The sequence below is a fragment of the Porites lutea genome, chromosome 2 (assembly GCF_958299795.1).
Source record: "Porites lutea chromosome 2, jaPorLute2.1, whole genome shotgun sequence".
Lineage (NCBI taxonomy): Eukaryota > Metazoa > Cnidaria > Anthozoa > Scleractinia > Poritidae > Porites > Porites lutea.
The window spans coordinates 34,995,513-35,014,112 of record NC_133202.1 but is presented as its reverse complement, the minus strand read 5'-3'; the positions used below and the strand labels follow the sequence as shown (position 1 = coordinate 35,014,112).

The following is an 18,600-nucleotide window of genomic DNA, read 5'->3' as shown; positions in this document are numbered from 1 at the left end:
AAGGAGGACTGGGTGACTGTTTGCTTTGGATAGAGTTGGTAACACAAATTAATCATAATGCATGTTTAAATCATTTGTCTTAAAAAACCGCGCATTGTTTTAAAATTGGAGAGTGCCGCAAAAAAAAGGACAACCAGCCATTAGCATTTTCTTCTTGGTCGATACTCTCGGAAGGAAATCATGGACTGGTGGGTCATGCTTTCAAAAGTTGTATGAACAAACTAATGTGCCAGGGCTGATATTGTGTAACTGAGCCGACTTGTCAGATGACAACTTTCCGAGACAATAGCGCAATAATACCCGAACAGGCTTCAGTTGACAATACCCGTCATTCGCTGATGCTCGTCTGTTTTGGCTCAGAAAACGAAAAAAATGAAGCTTGTCTTTCTTATTTCTTTACAAGTGTGCAACGATTCAGTACAGATTTCTCCGGTCACAGCTCTCGCCAACCTCTTCTTCGAATTCATGCTGGAGAAATGTCATCCACAGTCAATAACATCTTACCAGATAATATGCAACGAACTGTTTTAAGCTGATTCGGCAGTGCGGTGTTTTTTGTTGTGCAAATTATAATGAATCGGTGTCTCAATAATTTCAAATATTTCGCTTTAATCTAAGCAGAGATTTTCAGTGGAGGGAGATATTCTTTTGCGATCCCGGCTTTTCGTGTTTCTTTTGCACTTCTTCAACTAACTTACAAGTGCGCTCGGCGCGTTTATTATTTAGGAAATAAACAATCATCAACTTGCATACCATCTGGTACTGAATCACATCTAACTAGAATTTCATTACTGCTCTTGAAGTTAAGGTGATGTTACACGGAACGATTCGCAACGACGATTTTTAGTGCAACACAGCGTTGTAATGTTGGAACGATATTGTAACTATTCGAAACCCTGTCGCAACAATGTTGCAACGCTTCGTTGAGCTAACAATCGTCGTTGTGAATCGTCTCGTTTAACATTACCTTAAGTCGTTGTTGGTCAACTATAAAAACAAAACTCGTGTCTAATGGCCTAGTTAGAATGGCTGCAGTTTTTAAAGATCACACCTGGCGACGTAAACTGATAAACTGCTGATTAATTCGAATTCTTAAGAAAAATGATATGGGTAGGTTATTTTAAACCGATGTGTTTTATTGCCTGGTGACGAGCTGACCATCTTTGCACAATTTTTTATCACAATATTAAGGACAAAGGGAAACACAGCAAGCTCTACTGCAGATGAGCGTTTTTAGAGTCATTTTCCCTAAATCACTACTTTCACGGCATACTCCATAATATACCTTGTTTACCCCCAGAATTTTGCATAACCATTGTTTTCAGTTTCTGCTGGGTATTACAGTCGTCCCAATAGACTGATCCAAGACAATGGTTATACAAAGTTTTGGGAGGGGTTAACAAGGTGCATTATGTGAAAATAGTGAATCCGTTATTTTACGTAGTTGATGAACGGTAGCATAATGAGTTTCACTTTCCATATAAATTGATCAAGGTGTTACCTGACCTGATTTTTAACATATAAATGTAATGCTTTCTTAAATGCGTTTCTGGGCTTTAATTCTTTTAAATCGTTTGGTAAACTATCCCACGTTATAGCATCTCTGCATTAAGGAGAAAGTTTTTCATAATTCTTCCTTTTAGTTAGTTTCAAATCAATGTGTATTTTTTAAGCTGAACTTTTATATAGGACTGTATATTATTGTTTACTACAAAGAAGTCATTAAATGTTTCTGGATACTAACATATTTTAATGATACTGAAAAATCGTTAAGGAGAGTCCCCAAAATTGCCGAAAAACGTTATAAAAGGAAAAATTCCATAACTTTTTTTTTTCTTCCGGAATACATAGTATATAGTATTGGCTCTGCCGGGCAAATCAAATGACAAGATAATTACATACCCGGTAAACGGGAATTAAAAATAGGAGTGTGTCCATCAAAATAGTGAAACATTTTAATTTGTCACATTAATCGACAACACCGGATTTCTGGAGTTGTAAACAAAGCCCTAAATATGTGGTCAGTATTTCTAATGTATTTAATGATAGGAAACAGAAAGCCGAGCATTTGATCAAGAAAAATAGTATTTTCCTGTGTAAACATAGGTGATGTTTAAAATATGAAGAATTGTTATGGCTATAACGATATTGAAACATATTTATCGAAGCCTAAGATGAAAGCAAACTAATTCGCTTTAACACGCGCAAGCTCAATAACAATTGTCTTCTTTCAGTCCTGTCACCTTACAGAGGAGAAAAGGAAAATGGGAACTTGGTTGCTGTGATGAGTAGTTACATTAAATTTCACGACCTTAGTTCCCCCTCCCCTTTTTCTATTCTGTCAAGTTTTCTAGTTACTTACAATTTATGAGAACACTCGAAATAATGAAACATTCGTATTTCTGAAAAAAAAAACACTGCGGTAAAAACACCCCATACCGAAAGTTCTGGACAAAACCAAAACGATTAAATTGCATTATGACCCTTGATCAGAACTGTCACTGAGTTTTGCGGTTTGCTGAAACATCTCGCGCTTAACTTGAGTGAAATCTGAACAAACTATTTAGGCTGTATTTTAGGATCAATGATGGGATAAGATCTAGGTAGTTAAAGAAGTTGAGGTCAAAATTTTATTCCCGGGCCAGCTGAAACGCTACCCAGATGTTGCCGTATGGATTGCTCGGCTGTGTTGCCCTGGGGTGGGGGGGACTCCGCATATGAAAGGGGTGGGGATGCTCGTCGTCTCGCTTAGGGGTGTAAATTTCGGATTTTGGTCTCACTTAGGGTGTTCTGCGCAAAACGCCATCATATTTAGCTGTGAAGGTCTCGTTTAGGGTTGCACAAGAAAAAATATATTAAAATACACATATTGTCAGGAGCCTATCACCACTAACATGGTCTCTTTTAGGGGTAAAAATAGCTTTAGGGGTTTAATTCAAAATTTCCGACGAGCATCCCCACCCCTTTCATATGCGGAGTTCCCCCCCCCCCCCCCCCCGGGCCGTGTTGTGGCGGTAAAGCACTCATTTCAACCTCTACACCCGAATTAACCACTATTTGGTTGAACAAAATAACATTTATTTGTTTATCCTTTGTCATAAACTCAAGTACAATGTAGCCAAAAGTTGCAACTGCTGGGCAACAAATATTGAACAGTGTATGGAAATGTTCCGAGGGGACACTGACAGGAACGCTCTTTCCCGTTGATCACAAGCTAAAACTTGAAAAAAAAAACGAAACGAAGGCAGCAACATTTGTTGACCAAATGTTAGACCGTGTGTAACTGGGTACAGTGTATATAGCATTTTATAACTGAGACCTTTAAAATTGTGGTAAAAAGAATTCTATCACATTACATTTTCCTTGTTACATGCTGTTTTTTATTTTTGATCAGTTCCTTGGTGACGTTTGCGTCAATTCGAATATCTCATTTCAGCCTCAAAACAGAAAAAGGAATAAATATCTTCAGTAGCCTACCTAAAGAAATGATAAACAAAATGTGTTGAATTGTAAGACATGATACTACCGAAGAGTATTCATTCTAAGAGAACAAACTCGATCAGAAAAGATTACTGATATTTCACCCTGAAGTGAAACAATAGTGCAGAGTAGGTACCTCCGCATTCCGCAGGCAATATGATGCTGGCTGGGAAATGTCGTATGGTAAAGAAAAATTAGCTGGCAATTGGTTAGAAATGACAGCTTGCTGATGGAAGTTTCTACCGAAACTATAGTTTAAAAATTGGCGAGGGGCAACACACGACTCTTGCACTTAGTCGTAAAGGAAGTTATCTGACCTTTAGAGCTTCGCTCTAACTAATAGGCCCTTAAGGGATTTTCCCTTGCCATGTGATATGAAGGGAGGCTCCTTATAAAGATTTATCTTAGTCGTTTGTGGTTTTGTATAGGATGCCATTTCCCTACTATAGTATTTTCTTAAGGCTAAACTCGGGTGGTATTGTGTAACAAAAGGTAGTTTCTTGGGGCACTTACCAATAATTCTCATCTTTAAGTTAATTTTGGCGAAACTATTTACAAAATTGTCTCTTCACAGTAAAAGATAAGAGTTAGAATACAATTACAGGATAAACTTGAAGTGTTATTTTAAGCTACCAAAATATTGTTTTCTGCATATCAGTATCCAAATAACCTTACGATCGTATTGCTGGAAGTGTATTTGCTCTCTCAAGGAATATTTGCCAGTATTAATTCACATTTCATTCGAGTGACTATTCAAGATATATTATCTCAATAGAAGGACTAGAGCGAGAATACTAGAAGTTCAATGTTCTATCTGCGGAAGATTTGACTAGTACGAAAACTATATAGTAATAAAATGCCTACACGATTACGAAACCGTAGAGTAACAAAATGCCTAGTCAAATCTTCAGTTGATAAAACATTGTACTTCTGGTATTTATAATACATATATATACTATTTACAATAAAACATAATGTCTATATATATTCGTCGGTCGTTTGTGAGGACCTAAATTTAAGTTTTCAAAAACTATCTCTGTCAGCCTTTAATGTTCATGAAACGTAGAGCTAAATATGCTTTATATATTTTCTTTCCGCAAAAACGCTTCCGCCTTCGCGGGAGGCTCAAGATTTGAGGAATTACTCTAAACTGAAAATCTGGCAACCGATTCAAATTATCATTAAAAACTATAATAACAGAAATAAATGTTAATATAGGAGTTAACATGCTCACAATCAGAAAATGCAGCAAAATATATCAGCAAAACAAACCATCTTAATTCCGCTTCGGAGTCCAACCTCGCTCAATGAACATCAGGAGTTTCTTTCTGTGAAGCGCGTTGTCAATTCCAATACACTGCATCATTTCGTCATCCATCTCCAGTAACATTGTCCCATCTACGTCCTCTTGAACGAATGATTTCACATACTGGTTTAATCCCAGCTTTCTCAACAACTCGCTGACCTCAGATACTGATAAGTTTGGCAAACTTTTTCGAAATTCTGCTGCAGGGTCGTCTTGTTGTTGTGAATCTATTTGATGGGGACTGGCTTTGGCGAGCGTATCTCCGCTGACTGGACCTGACTGCTGCTTTGACGAAACTTCGGATATCGTTTCATATGTATCTTCGCAATCCTCTTGCTCTTCTAGATTCGCATTCGTTTTAGTATCTACCTTCTCCAGTAGTCTTGCCATGGATTTTTTTCCGTCTCTTTGAACTGCCATCTTTTCAGCACCGGGAGCCTCTGGGCTTCCTGCTTCATGCCTTGGTGCACTATCGGGTTCTCGCCCAGACCGTGAAACACATTGACCTGGAGTGTTTCTCTTAGCAGCAATAGTTTCTGGCCGCGGTGGCTTTGGCGAGTTGGGCTGCATTGGCTTTTTTGCACCTGGACGAGGAGGAGCAGTCAGCATGATGTTGCCAAGCGTTTGAACGGCTGGCGCAGAGGGCTTCCCCAACAGTTTTGGCCTGGGAGGTGGAGCATAGCGAGCTTCAGCCTTTTTGTTGTCTACACTATTTCGCTTCGAGGGCAACCCATCTGACAATGAAGTTAGAGGCGGCGTTCGAGGTGGAAGAAGCGGCCGTAATTCTTCATAGAATTCGTTGTTATCACTTTCCAGCTTTCCGTACAAGTCATCGCTGATGTCGTCAAAGTACCAAGACGCGTCTCCAGTGCTGCCGCATGTGATTGTAGAATTTATATTAACTTCACTTTCGATTAAATGACAAATTTGGGAGAATACGTTTGGGCGGATATTTAACATCGCTCTTTTAACCGTTATTTCTAGGTCGATTGGCATCTTCAAAATTCTCAACTGTTTCTCCACCAAGGTTGAAACAATTAGAATTTTTTGCTTCACTGCCTGCTCCAGAACAAACAATCCCTCGAACGGCACAAGCGGATTTGTATTACATTCATTGAACGCTTTAGCTTTGCCTGTTAAGACTCTTACCCTGGTTGGAAGGGGAGTTTGATTTAGTACATCTTTAATGCACATTGGAGAAGCATTTCGGAGAGTCTCAAAAGGTCCCAACTGGTTACCGGAAAGCAGTATCGTGCGCGTGCTTCCCATTACTCTGCACTTAATTTGCTTGTGACCTCGGCCGCTCTGCGATGCTTCTAGGAGTTCAATTATGCCTCCAACAGCCACATCACGTTCTGGTATATCTCGTAGCGATCGAACATACTTTGGAAAGGGAACCAGAAGCTCTTCGACCGTTTCGTATCGGTCAGCGCATCCCATTGGAATAATCTCGAATATTTTTCCAGGATAAGTTAAAGGGATCGAAAAGTGATTTCCATTCGCATCTCGGGCTATGATTCGAGACACTTCCTTTAAAGCATGCAAGTTAACAATATCGTCTTGACACCACGATAATTCCTCTGAATCAAGAGATTCGTACCCTTCGACAACCTGTACAGTTTCAGGAAGACGGCAGTCTACCACGAAATTGCAGAGCCAGCTGGAATCGTTCAGATCGTTCATGTTTCCGTACTACGTATTCACTTTTCAGTGCTCAACTTGTGACAGTATCACCGAGACACTTAGACTGAAGCGCAGTTTATGTATAATAGCTTGATGTCAGCCAAGTTAAAAAAAGAAATTTAAGAGGGGGTGGAGTTAGTCTCAATCACTGACCTAACATGGTATTTAAGCAGGCTAATAAAACCCCCAATAGCCTGAAACATTTTCCTTGATGAGTTCTATCCAAAAATAATGTTTCTCTAGGGAAGAAATTATTTTTGAATCTCACAAACATTTTTAAATCTGCCTGATTTTGTTGTATTTCCGCATCCACTTCCTTACCCCACTCCTGTTGCTTAAACAATCGACAACATGTAAATTCTTGAATGATGCCAGCCAAACTAGTTACGACTTGTCCAAATTGAAATATGTATAATTTTTGCCGATTCATATTCTTTTTAAAGGGGAACTGATCACGGTTTTTATTGAGTGGGTAATTCGAAAAGGAATTCTAGGCTCTCTATACCACACTCATTATCATGATTTTATATCGATTCGAAACGCCGTCACAGTCACAAATTTTATGTCCCGGCGGTGCCTTTATTATATAGCTAAAAATTTCATGATAAACAATACTAGAAACAATATTAGAATTCAATTCATTTCACTACATACGCTGATTTGAATGAAGACAAAACGGATGGAACCGCCGATCGATTAAGAGGCAGATTTTATTGATAGACGTCACGCTTTCATTTCTCTTTGCCATGCGCATAAGCGGTAGCAGTCGTATAAACAAAGACGATTTAAGGGACGAACCAACGTGAAAATATATTTTACACTATTTAACTGTTGATTAACGGCTCTCGAAGAACGCACTTGGATTCTGAAGTGACGAAGCTGTTGATCGATTCAGTCATTGGCAGCTCTATCGAAACAACTCCCGTTATGGTCTACTAAGTTAGCGACTAATTCATCACAACTCAACTCTTCCGTCTTCCAAATTGTGTACAGTGTTGATCACGCTGTCGATTTAACAAGCACATAATGTTTGATGACATCACCTGGAGCACAACATCTTACTCCTTAAAGGGATTCATCGACTATTTTTCTCTTCCGCAGTTGGTTAAAGTCGAACATGGACTATACAGTGAAGAAGAAGCTAATACGCTTTCAGCAGAGCAGATTCTCACTTTGCACTACACCAAAAGAACCGACAAGGTGTTTACAACAGCCGCGGATAGGAAACCTTTCTACATTCCCATAAATTTTCCGGGCAAGGTGGAAATACTTCCCACATTCTGCCAGGACATGTACTACAGTGTGCAAGACATTGTCGACGAACCCTCTATTAAGTTTATTAAAGCTGTGCACGACAGTCCACCTTCCTTTGGGTTAAAAGCGGGCGACATTTTAAAGCTGGTAAAAACCCTCGAGGAATATCGCGAAAAATATGTTCTTTGCGAGTTTTCCAATAAAACGCGGGACCTTGTGAAGCTTCCTCTGAGCTTCAAAGCTGCCTTCGTTCCTTTAGCGAAAGCGGAGACATTTCATTTGCAAGAAGTCTTAAACTCCCAGTCCGCATTTAAGCTTCCAGTTCGTGTGAAATTCAGCTGTTGTGAAACCCTGATACAAGATGTAAACAAAGACATTGATTTGCTTTCTTTCGGTTCCGTTCTCTTGAAAGAAAAACTTGAAGAGTCAACAATCATTGCTACGAGTCGATGGGACAATACTGTCACGGTTGTAATGATTCCTACTGATTTAGATGTAACGGTACACCCTGCAGAAGGAGCTATAAATGGCGATAGCACGTACGCTAGATTCTGCAGAGAAATCCACGACGGCGCTGACCTGGAAAAGGTGGAATTATCTCTATCAAACTACCTGAGAGTAGAAGAGAAGCCCAATGTTGATGTGCTGTACGATTATGTGGAAGTAAGACCTCGCCTTCCTCCTCGAGATTCCGTAAGTTCTCTATTGGAAGTTAACGATGATTCGTCGGATGATTATTTGGACATTCCTCCACCGCGACCCCCAAAACCAGAGTATCTGCATTCGCCACCATTATCGCCGAAGCACGCACCATCGCAGCTGCAACAGCATGAAGACAGAAAGTCTTTTGAGAACATGCCCAGTGATGGACATAACGAAGGTCCACCTCCTCCTGTTCGAACTGCATCACTTCAGCCAAGCAATGATAACCACTTGGAAGGTTACAAACATGACGATAACCAGCCAGACTCAGCAGAAGAAGACTACCTATATCCCGAGGAGTTTGACATGGAACGTGAAACGCCTCAGACGCTTCCTAAAACACCACCGCCAACACTCCCAAAGCCACCAGGACATCGTATGCGTCAAGTCGACCACCATTTTCCTTCTCTTGGTGATGGTGATGATAATGACGATGATGATTATGATGAAGAAGATTACCTAAACACTGAAGACAGTGATTTTGATGATTCTGGTGAAGAACACGATTACTTATACCCGGAATACCCTGTGTATGAAAATAGTGAAGTAACTTCCACGGCGATGAAACCTCAGCCGAGACACGGTCAGAGTAAAGGAACCTGGCTCTCAAAATTCTTCCGGAAGACTACTTCCAAGTCATCCAAAATGACCTGTTCCTCTTCGAGTTCAGCCACTTACAGTACAAACCAGGATTATACTTCATCTGATTTCCCTGACGATCTCAGCAGTGTGTCTGTAGCAGAATTGGGTGAATGCCTGAGAAAGCTCAACTTAGAGAAGCATGTTGACACCTTCTCTAGCAACCAGATAGATGGAAAGTTGTTTTTGACATTTGATAAAGAACTGTTATCATCACTTGGAGTCGATAATGTCTTTGAGCAGACAAAATTGATGAACTTTATAAATGGATGGAGACCCAGAAAATGAACAAAAAATGTTTTTGATTGCCTTGTGTAGGTAAGCTATAATCTGATGTTCAATTTTGCTGCGAAAAAAAGTCCAGGTTTTCCTTTGATGCTTCGCAAAAATCGGTTAATTTAGCTGCAGTTCATATAACGCATTGTCCCCCCAAAGTTTTTGGAGTATTGTTTGAAGAGCAAAGGTGGGAATTGAAACTTTCAGAAAAAACTTTTGAACTTTCAAGTTTATGATTTTGCTTATGTTTGGTTTTCTGTTCATACAAAACCGTGTCAATAACTATTTCATTGATAAAAGCCTTTTCAAAATTACCTAGTTGAAAGATTGGCTTCTTGCTGAAGCTAGTAACTTCATGGACGATCATATATAGTGGGTAGTTATAGGCGTTCTTTCTTAATCCTTGCAAGAAATCCTAATATCATTGTACAACTGTTCTCCATAAAGTTGCTGTTGTACTGATTCACGAGGGGAAAAGTGTTTAACAGTCAAGTTTTAAATTTAAAACAGTAAACTGATCATTACGGCAGGAAGAGTGATAGAAAAAAATTAAGAAAGAAAACAAAAATAAAGTGGTTTCCACATATTATATTTGCAACACAAACCTTCAACGGGGGCTATGAAAGAAAAGTGAATACAGATAAAGGATGAACGTTACATATGCGAGATAAACAGAAAATGATAGGCTACTAAAAAGATAAATGTCACTGGTTTGTCGTTGTGGTCTTGCCTTCACAAGTGTTTCTGATACAATTTTTTACCCGTCAAGGCCTTTTTCACTTGGCGATCATTTTCTTTATTCTCATGACCCTTAGAGTACACAGTGAAATTTTATGGAGAATGTTGACTGCTCTAAGAGATTTTGGGTTGAACAGAATTCCCCACTCCATAAAATGTAAGAGGAATGGGTACGAGCTTCCGGCTCAACGACTTCTGGGATCGTTCTGGTTCTTAATGGTTGCCTTGGATACCATTGACCAATCATAACTAACTATTCCTCCACTCAAACCTTCCCAGAAATTAGTGCACCCAAGTAAGGGCACCCAACGACTGTTTTCTGTAAAATATCTTTTCGGAGAAGCTGATATTGCCTAGAATTTTCTATAACTTGAGGAAGGCTAAAAATTTCTGATGACCCTTCCATTCATGTACAATTTTTGAAACCTATGTAATAAATTCCCTACGATTTTCTGAAGTTAATTTTTTCAGATTTCATTCTCCAGGTTAGGAATTTTTTCGTAGAAAAAAGGAAACCTAAAATTTTTCGGATCCAAAAATGTGATGGAGAGAGGAATCAGAAAAATTCTCATTGCAACTAAAATTTTTGTGAAAATAATACTGAAGCTCTTGTAGGTTCGAAAAAGACTTAAGTTCACCTAGGATGACAAAAAAAAGCACATTTTATAGCGCCGTTTATAATGCATTTTTAGAGATCTAAAAGTACTCTGGATAGCTTAAAAAGTGTGTTTAGTGTATTTGGGAGGAAACCATCGTTGGGTGTTTCTTGAAATGAAATTGTTACGAACTGGTATCTAACTGGGAGCAACCTCTCAAATTTTGGTGAGGGCAAAAACAAGTTACCATAATTATAACTAGAAGACAAATTTGTGATGTAGGTTCTTAATACTTGGGGAATATTTCTATTTCATGAGATTTTGTGGGCAAAATTTGCCTTGGCAATAGTAACCTATGCCCAGAATTCGTAACGAACGTTTCAAAACAATTTTCTTAATAGGTTATCCCTTGAGCAACGTTAATAGTTCCATCATAGTTTGAAACTTAAAATCATTCAGGTTTTATTATTGTAAGTTCATTCAAGGTTTTTAACAATTTTGTAAACATGATCTACAATTAGCATGTATCTTTGCCGATTTTGACATTTTTACAATATTTGAGTAGATTCAGCTATGTCTCAGAGTTATGTGAACAGTATAAGTTGTGTATGGCTACTGTTATTGTGTGGCTACGGTGTTAAGGTGTGTACTGCTTTACTGACCTAACGTCTTTGGTTACGCCTAGAACTCCATTTTCATCATAATCACCTTTTAAATGTTACTCTATAACATAAATGCTCAGAGCAGTGCAGTCTCACTGCATTGATTGATATACAATTCTTACGGTTATACTACTACATGAGAAATTTCTGCAATTTGATTGGCTTAGAGCAGTGGTATTTCAGCTTAATTTGAAGTACCTAGATGTGAAAATTACAAAACCTTTGCGGGTAGTAGTATAAACAAATAATAGCATGATTTGTACGTGATATTTGGCATAAACACCACTCGTGATATTTCAAAATTGTCTCAAATATCACTCGTGGTATTTATGACAAATATCACTACAAATCATACTATTACCTATACTAACAATTATCAAAATATTTGATACTGTTGGCCTGAGGAAACAGCCGACATTTCGAGACGCCACCACCGTTTTTCCCTCGAAATGACGCCCGAGGTACGAGCGCAGAAATTTCTTACTCTTGACATGTCCCTACCCAGATCTCGGTAGTACTTCTGATTGGTCGTGCCACAAGGAAATTTGCCTGAACGAATCGAAAGCACCGCTGAGATCTGGGAAACCGGTGGTGACGTCGCGAAATATCGGCCGTTTTCTCAGCGTAGATATTGATGGAGAAGATTAAAACTTAGTATTACAAGCTATGTTGATCAGTCAAATCAGTTGTTGAACACCTTGTTGGACTTGGGTAATGTTTAATAAGTTTTGAGAAACTTTTGAACGCGGTTATTGCTGCTAATAAAAGCTGGGTAATGTTGGACCAACTTGTATTTCTAAATCCCCGGGTTGAATACACCCAATTGCAAAACCGTTGTCATAGAAAAATAAAAAAAGGAACAAGCCAAATAGAAATTAATTAGGCCTGCAGTAAGCCTAATGAATTCATTTGCAGCATCCGCACACGGACGTCATATTTGCCTGTTGGAATTTGCTATTGTTTTAAGCTGAAAACAATAAAAAAAATTTCCAGCTGGGAAGTGCAACGGCTGCAAATGAATCCACCCTGAGAATGTGGCTTAATTAGCCTATAATAATTGATTCCTATTTGGCTTTTTCCTTTTTTCATTTTTCTAAGACAACGCAATTAGGTGTATACAGCTACTTCGAGAAAGGTTGTCGGAAACAAATGTGCACGCGACAATCCAGAAAGGTAATATGGGATGTGATCAATACATTGTTCTTGACTCTGTAGCTGTCAAGCCTACTTTTGTTGCTTTTCTTTAGCACTCGCAAACATACGTCCATGACCTCTGGTACCATTCTTTCAAATTTCTTTGAAGAACAGTGAACTCAAACCGACCCACAATACCTTTCGGGATTGTCGCGTGCACTTTCTCCGACAACCTTTCTCGCAATAGCTGTATACATATTGTCCTTAGCTCGACAATCAGTCACGTATTCTAATCAATTCTTATTTCAGGAAGCAGCCTTTAAGTTTCTCGAATTGTGCATGCTTTTATGAAAACTTACAAAGTATCTTTCGCTTCAATAGCGTCATCCACTAACGTAAGAAAATGAACTGGCAAGCCCTGTAGAAACATTTTTTAGTATATACCCGAATTTATGAGTAATAATAATGATAACTTTATTTGTGTGTCATAGTATTAAGAATGCCTGCTAACTGGAGACACAGTAGTAAAGCAAAAACAGTAAATATTAAATAAATAGTAAGATATCAAAATACCAATACTGTTCTATTAAAATAAGTGTGTGGTGTAATTTGTCGGCGTTGAAAGTTTTCTTGTTAATAACTGCTCTTGCTACCAACAAGGCTCAGTTTATGCTAAACCATTGAATAGTGCCCTTTTGCTCGCTCTTATTGGCTAGCTCTGAGGTGAGTGCAATATTCTCTACCACTTTGGATAATAATATTTTTTTGAAATGTTGAAACCAGGAGTCATTTCATAAGTAGGTTGAGTATGATCGTCCGGGTGAACGTGGTCCTGAATAGGACTGTTGCATTGTTGACAACGACTGACGTTTGGACAACCTGCGAGGGATGAGTACCACGACCACCGTTACTACCACGACTACCATGACCACCACGACCACCGTGACTACAACGACTACCGTAACCTCCTAAACTACCACGACTATCGTGACCACCGCCACTACCACGAATACCACGACTACGACTACCATGGCCACCGTGACTACCACGACTACGACTTCCATGACTGCCGCGACTACCACGACTACGACTACCACGACCACCGTAATTACCACGACTACGACTACCCTGGCCACCGTAACTACCACGACTACGACTACCTTGACCACCGCGACTACCACGACTACGACTACCATGACCGCCGCGACTACCACGACTACGACTACCACGAACTCCGTAATTACCACAACTACGACTACCATGGCCAATGTAACTACCACGACTGCGACTACCGTGACCGCCGCGACTACCACGACCACCGTAACTACCATGACTACGTTTACCATGGCCGCCGTAACTTCCACGACTACGACTACCATGACCACCGCCACTACCACGACTATGACTACCATGATCACCGCCACAACCACGACTACCACGTACACCGTAACTACCACGACTACGACTACCATGACCACCGCCACAACCACGACTACCACGTACACTGTAACTAGTCATGGTGGTCATGGTAGTCACGATGGTCATGGTAGTCGTAGTCGTGGTAGTCGCGGTGGTCGTGGTAGTCGTAGTCGTGGTAGTTACGGTGTACGTGGTAGTCGTAGTCGTGGTAGTGGCGGAGGTCATGGTAGTCGTAGTCGTGGTAGTTACGTTGTACGTGGTAGTCGCAGTCGTGGTTGTGGCGGTGGTCATGCTAGTCGTAGTCGTGGTACTACAACTACTAGTTCAAGTTCAAGTTTATTTTATTCACAGTTATTCAAAAGTACATGAATACAATAATAATAGGAACAACAAGAAAGAAAATCAGAGCTAGTTTACCACGTTATAATAAGCATTACTTTAGAAAAGTGCGTAGAGGCCAAAGGAGAAAAGCTTTTCGAGTTGGCCACTACCACAGTGCAGCTACTGATGGGAGGAGGTTTAGTTTGTTAAACTTTCACATATTGCTTACGATTAGTTAAATAGCTTGAAAACCGTGCATGGGGAAGTCCTCGGATCCCGTATTTATTCATTTTTCCTAATAAAATATGGTGGTTGATTGTATCAAAGGTCTTTGAAAAATGTACAAAAAAAAACCACATGCTATTTTCTAATGATCAATTGCTGATTTTAAATTCTCTAGGGTTTCTAGAATGGTATATTCAGTGGAATATCCCTTTCGAAAACTAAACTGAAAATTAAAACGTAGACAATCTTTCTCCAGATAGGAAACAAGTTGGTCATATACAAATCTTTTCAGTACTGTACTGAAAGCGGGAGAAACGACAGCTATTGGTCGGTAATTCCCTGACTCAGATATACCACCACTTTTAAAAACTATGACCACCGTAACCACCACGATCACCGCAACTACCAAAGGTTTGCAACTACAATGATTATCCACTCCGATTACTGTCAACACCGTAACAAGCCAGAGTACCGTAACAACCAATCGTCCTTATCGATGTGCTGCTGTCAAGGACCGGATTTTTTAAGCAGTTTAGACCGGGATAGGGGATTTTGGTCCAGACTGGGGAGGTATCATCGAGATTGAAAGGTTGCAAGGAAAATTGAGTTTCTGGTTCATAGTTAGACACGAGATTTAAAGGGGCACCGCTGCAAGATGCACATGCGCATTAGATACCATTTCTTAGCTGATTTGTATGTGACGAGACATGCGCGCGTGAAACAGAAGTGAGGAGCGTATCCGGAATCGGGATACTCTAAACAAATCTTGAAGAGTTGAACTAATTACAAGCCGAAATCGTGATTATAGAGCCTAAGCCATATCTGCGGGGACGCGTCGGAAAATGAAACCCTCCCTATTCCGGAGATTTGTCGTCGACCATCCCAGACGATTCATTAGTCGGCAAAATCTGGGACGGTTGGAAACAGTAAAATCCCCGATCGTCTGGGATTTTCCAGACATGTGAAAACTAGTGTGATTCCATGATCCACGCTCCCGACACATCCCAACTCCAAAGTTCGTAGGCCAACCTCGGGCCTACTGACACCAGGCACAACTGAAATAACGTCAGTAAATGGGAACAAAGAAGTTGGAGTACCATATTTTGTTTATCTTACATGTTTGCCCAAGTTGTCCAAATTCTAGTAAGTTAAAAAATTGAACTATTCTTTAGGCAGTTCTGAGCCATCATTTTACGACGAATGAGCTGAGGAAGAATGAAACCTCAGGGTAACTAGTGACATTGCCGCTTCACGTTTGTACGGCAAACGGCAAGATCAGATTCAAGTTGAGAATTTCTCAAAACAGAAAATGAGCAGATAAAAACAGATCAAAACAATTCTTGTGGATAGAAAATCAGTGCATGAAACTACTAATTTATGAGTAGAAATAATGAACAGTAAACGACAAGTTAAGGGGAGACTTCCACGAGGTACAAGTTCGCGTTTGCCGTTTGACGTAAACGTGATGCTTGACCTCTCTACTGTTTCAATAGCGCAACCCAGGAGCACCCAACGAGAAAATAGTTCAAAACCACTTAAATATAGCATTGTTTAACGTATTTTAGTATTTAAACGGTAGATATAGGCATATTTTAATCCCCTAAAAATTTTTCATCTGTTCGGATTTCCTAGCTGAAAGGCTAGCGATCCGAAAATTATAGGGATCCAAACTCACCTTTTCGAAACTTTCAGCCAGAAAAAAGGCTCCCGAAAATTCTAGGTGACCTTTTAAGGGTAAAAATCCGATAAAAATGGGCAATTATACCAGTTTTTAGATGTTCGAAAATCCTAGGAGTGGCAGGCAAGCAAGAAATTCTACAACAAATGTTCCGAAAATTCTAGATCTCAAATCATCTTCCGATCAGATATTTTGCAAAAATTTACGTTGGGTGCCCCTGGCAACCCCAAGATGAAAACCGTCAAGAGATTACCCATACCTTTCCATTACCCTGGGGACAGTTGATTTGGATTCCTCTGTTTTGTGGACAATAGCGTCTGTCCCTAAGGTGTCCATCATTAAGGGCTGACTAAAACTAGCGTTACTACACACCTTGTCATTTAGTTTGGCTAAAGAGCGCTGTTGCATCAGTGTTATAGTCGTGACATATGGTACTCTATCACCATTCATCATTCTTATTCACAGATATTCTTTCAGTTGTGACGCTAATATCAAATAATAGAATCTCGCAGTTGGTCTCACAGGCAAGTAATTATTAAAGCAAACAACCGTTTTTCTCAAAGCTCGTTGACTGAAACAGTATCAAATAAAAGACAACGTCGATCATAATTGCATACTGCCCATAGTATTCACATGCCAGGATTTTAAGAACCAAACGCAGAAATAAGTCTGCTAGGAATTTTTTTTAATCGCCCTCTGGCTATGAATTACTCGACTGAGTTATTTCGTAACGTATTCCTTTAAAGAAAAATTACTTAAGCGCTACAAATTATAGTTATACCAACACTCAGATGGTACATCTAAGCGGGGGACCTTAACTTAACCATTTTGTTTCTTTCCTCAATGTGAGCAAGGTGAGTCAAATTATTGCTGTTTGAGTAAGATAACTTGTTTCTTATCGATTCAGGTAAGAAAATAACTGTTGCTTTCACCATTTTCATGCCTTTCGAGAATGATCTCTCTGGGTTGTTCCGGGCTAGGTATTTCAGTCTGCGGTTTGTTGAAACTGTCACAGTGACAGATCCAATTGCTTTCTAGTTTCTTGCCAAGCATTTTAAAACAAGACGGCTCAAAACTGCTGTAAAATTGAACATAAAATCTATTTTACTGGAGTTTTAAACAACTTAAGCAGCATGTTTAGATTAACAACTCTTCGTACGCAAGAATGAAAGCTCCTGCTGATTTAAAAGACTTTTTTGTTCTTTTGTATCGTGCCGATGATGAAGTTCGAAATTATAACCTCCTTCGATGCCGGCTCTAATGCAAAGTTATACTAGTAACTTAACATACTTTGCAAGCTAAATACCAACATAAAAGTTTAAAGACGTACACTTTAGTTTCTTTAAAAAATATGCTTCAATCAAGAGGCAGCTGACTGACCAGACTAGTCTCTTGACTCTGTCTGAGTATATCATAGCATATTGTAAATGCCCTTTCAACCTTAAATCCGGTCATCTTAAAATATTGGTTCTTTAAGTGGGTTATTAATATATAGTCTTTGAATCATTAGAATGATTGACATTTTAACTTGCTTTTTACATATTTTAATCCGAATTCTTTTGCGGTTTATTTTGCGTGCACATTCAGTGAGATATTGTTTGAATGCCTGGCATTATTCAGTCACTTCTAGAAAGTACTATGATTCTGATCTATCGCAGGGCTGGAAAGCACTATTCAAATGATGGCTTCCATCATTTTTTAGTATTTAATACACGTCAGGCATGAGACCAAGATGTTTTACTACGAAAGCCTTAAAGGCTCAGCATATCTTTGATTTCCCAAAAATATCAAAAAGCATTTTCAATCAAAAACTACTTTATGACTTGTTATATATACCAGTTATATGTTTCTTTCCACTGAAGGGAAAACAGAAGGTTGAGGAAGTTATGATGGCCACCAATTTACTTTGGAATATTGGATTTAATTAGATCAATTCCCGGGTTCTGATCTCGTTCTTGTTACTCGCTGGGATTGTCAGATTATTCGGTAGCCCCAGGGGCACCCAACGACTGTTTTCTGTAAAATGTTTGTTGGGAGAAGCAGATTTTGCCTAGAAATTTTTATTACTTGAGGGAGGCTAAAAATTTCTAGATGACAGTTCTGTTCCTGTACAATTTTCGACGCTCATCAAATAAATTCCCTAGCTACGATTTTCTGACGTTTGATATTTCAAATTTCACTCCCCAGGTTAGGACTTTTTCCGTAGAAAAAAGGAAACCTAAAATTTTTGGATTCAAAAGTATGATGGGAGAGGAATCAGAAAAAATTCTCACTTTCATAACGTTAAATTGCCTCTAAAATTTTCGAGAAAATAAGACTGAAGCCCAGGTAATTTCCGCGAAAAGACTCAAGTTCCCCTAGGATGACGGCACAGATACAAATTTTATAGCGCCGCTTCTTAAAAAGTGTTTTCAATGTGTATTTTGTGGGAGGGAACAGTAGTGGGGTGCCCCTGTTCAGCTAGCTCCTCGATGTGCTTCGACGAGC

General features: G+C 39.4%; 2 protein-coding genes across 2 annotated transcripts; one reads left to right on the top strand and one right to left on the bottom strand.

The window, feature by feature from the left end:
- Positions 1-4,511: 4,511 nt before the first annotated feature.
- Positions 4,512-6,487, bottom strand: LOC140928466 (uncharacterized). Its single transcript, XM_073378221.1, has one exon. The coding sequence runs from the start codon at positions 6,467-6,469 to the stop codon at positions 4,757-4,759; it is 1,713 nt and encodes a 570-aa protein (XP_073234322.1). The 5' UTR covers positions 6,470-6,487; the 3' UTR covers positions 4,512-4,756.
- Positions 6,488-7,111: 624 nt separating this feature from the next.
- Positions 7,112-13,078, top strand: LOC140928465 (uncharacterized). The gene has a single exon (XM_073378220.1). The coding sequence runs from the start codon at positions 7,496-7,498 to the stop codon at positions 9,350-9,352; it is 1,857 nt and encodes a 618-aa protein (XP_073234321.1). The 5' UTR covers positions 7,112-7,495; the 3' UTR covers positions 9,353-13,078.
- The last annotated feature ends 5,522 nt before the right edge of the window (positions 13,079-18,600 follow it).

Bases quoted from the DNA above. Each gene is read 5' to 3' on its own strand.
- LOC140928465 (XM_073378220.1), top strand. From the start codon at position 7,496: ATGTTTGATGACATCACCTGGAGCACAACATCTTACTCCTTAAAGGGA.
- LOC140928466 (XM_073378221.1), bottom strand. From the start codon at position 6,469: ATGAACGATCTGAACGATTCCAGCTGGCTCTGCAATTTCGTGGTAGAC.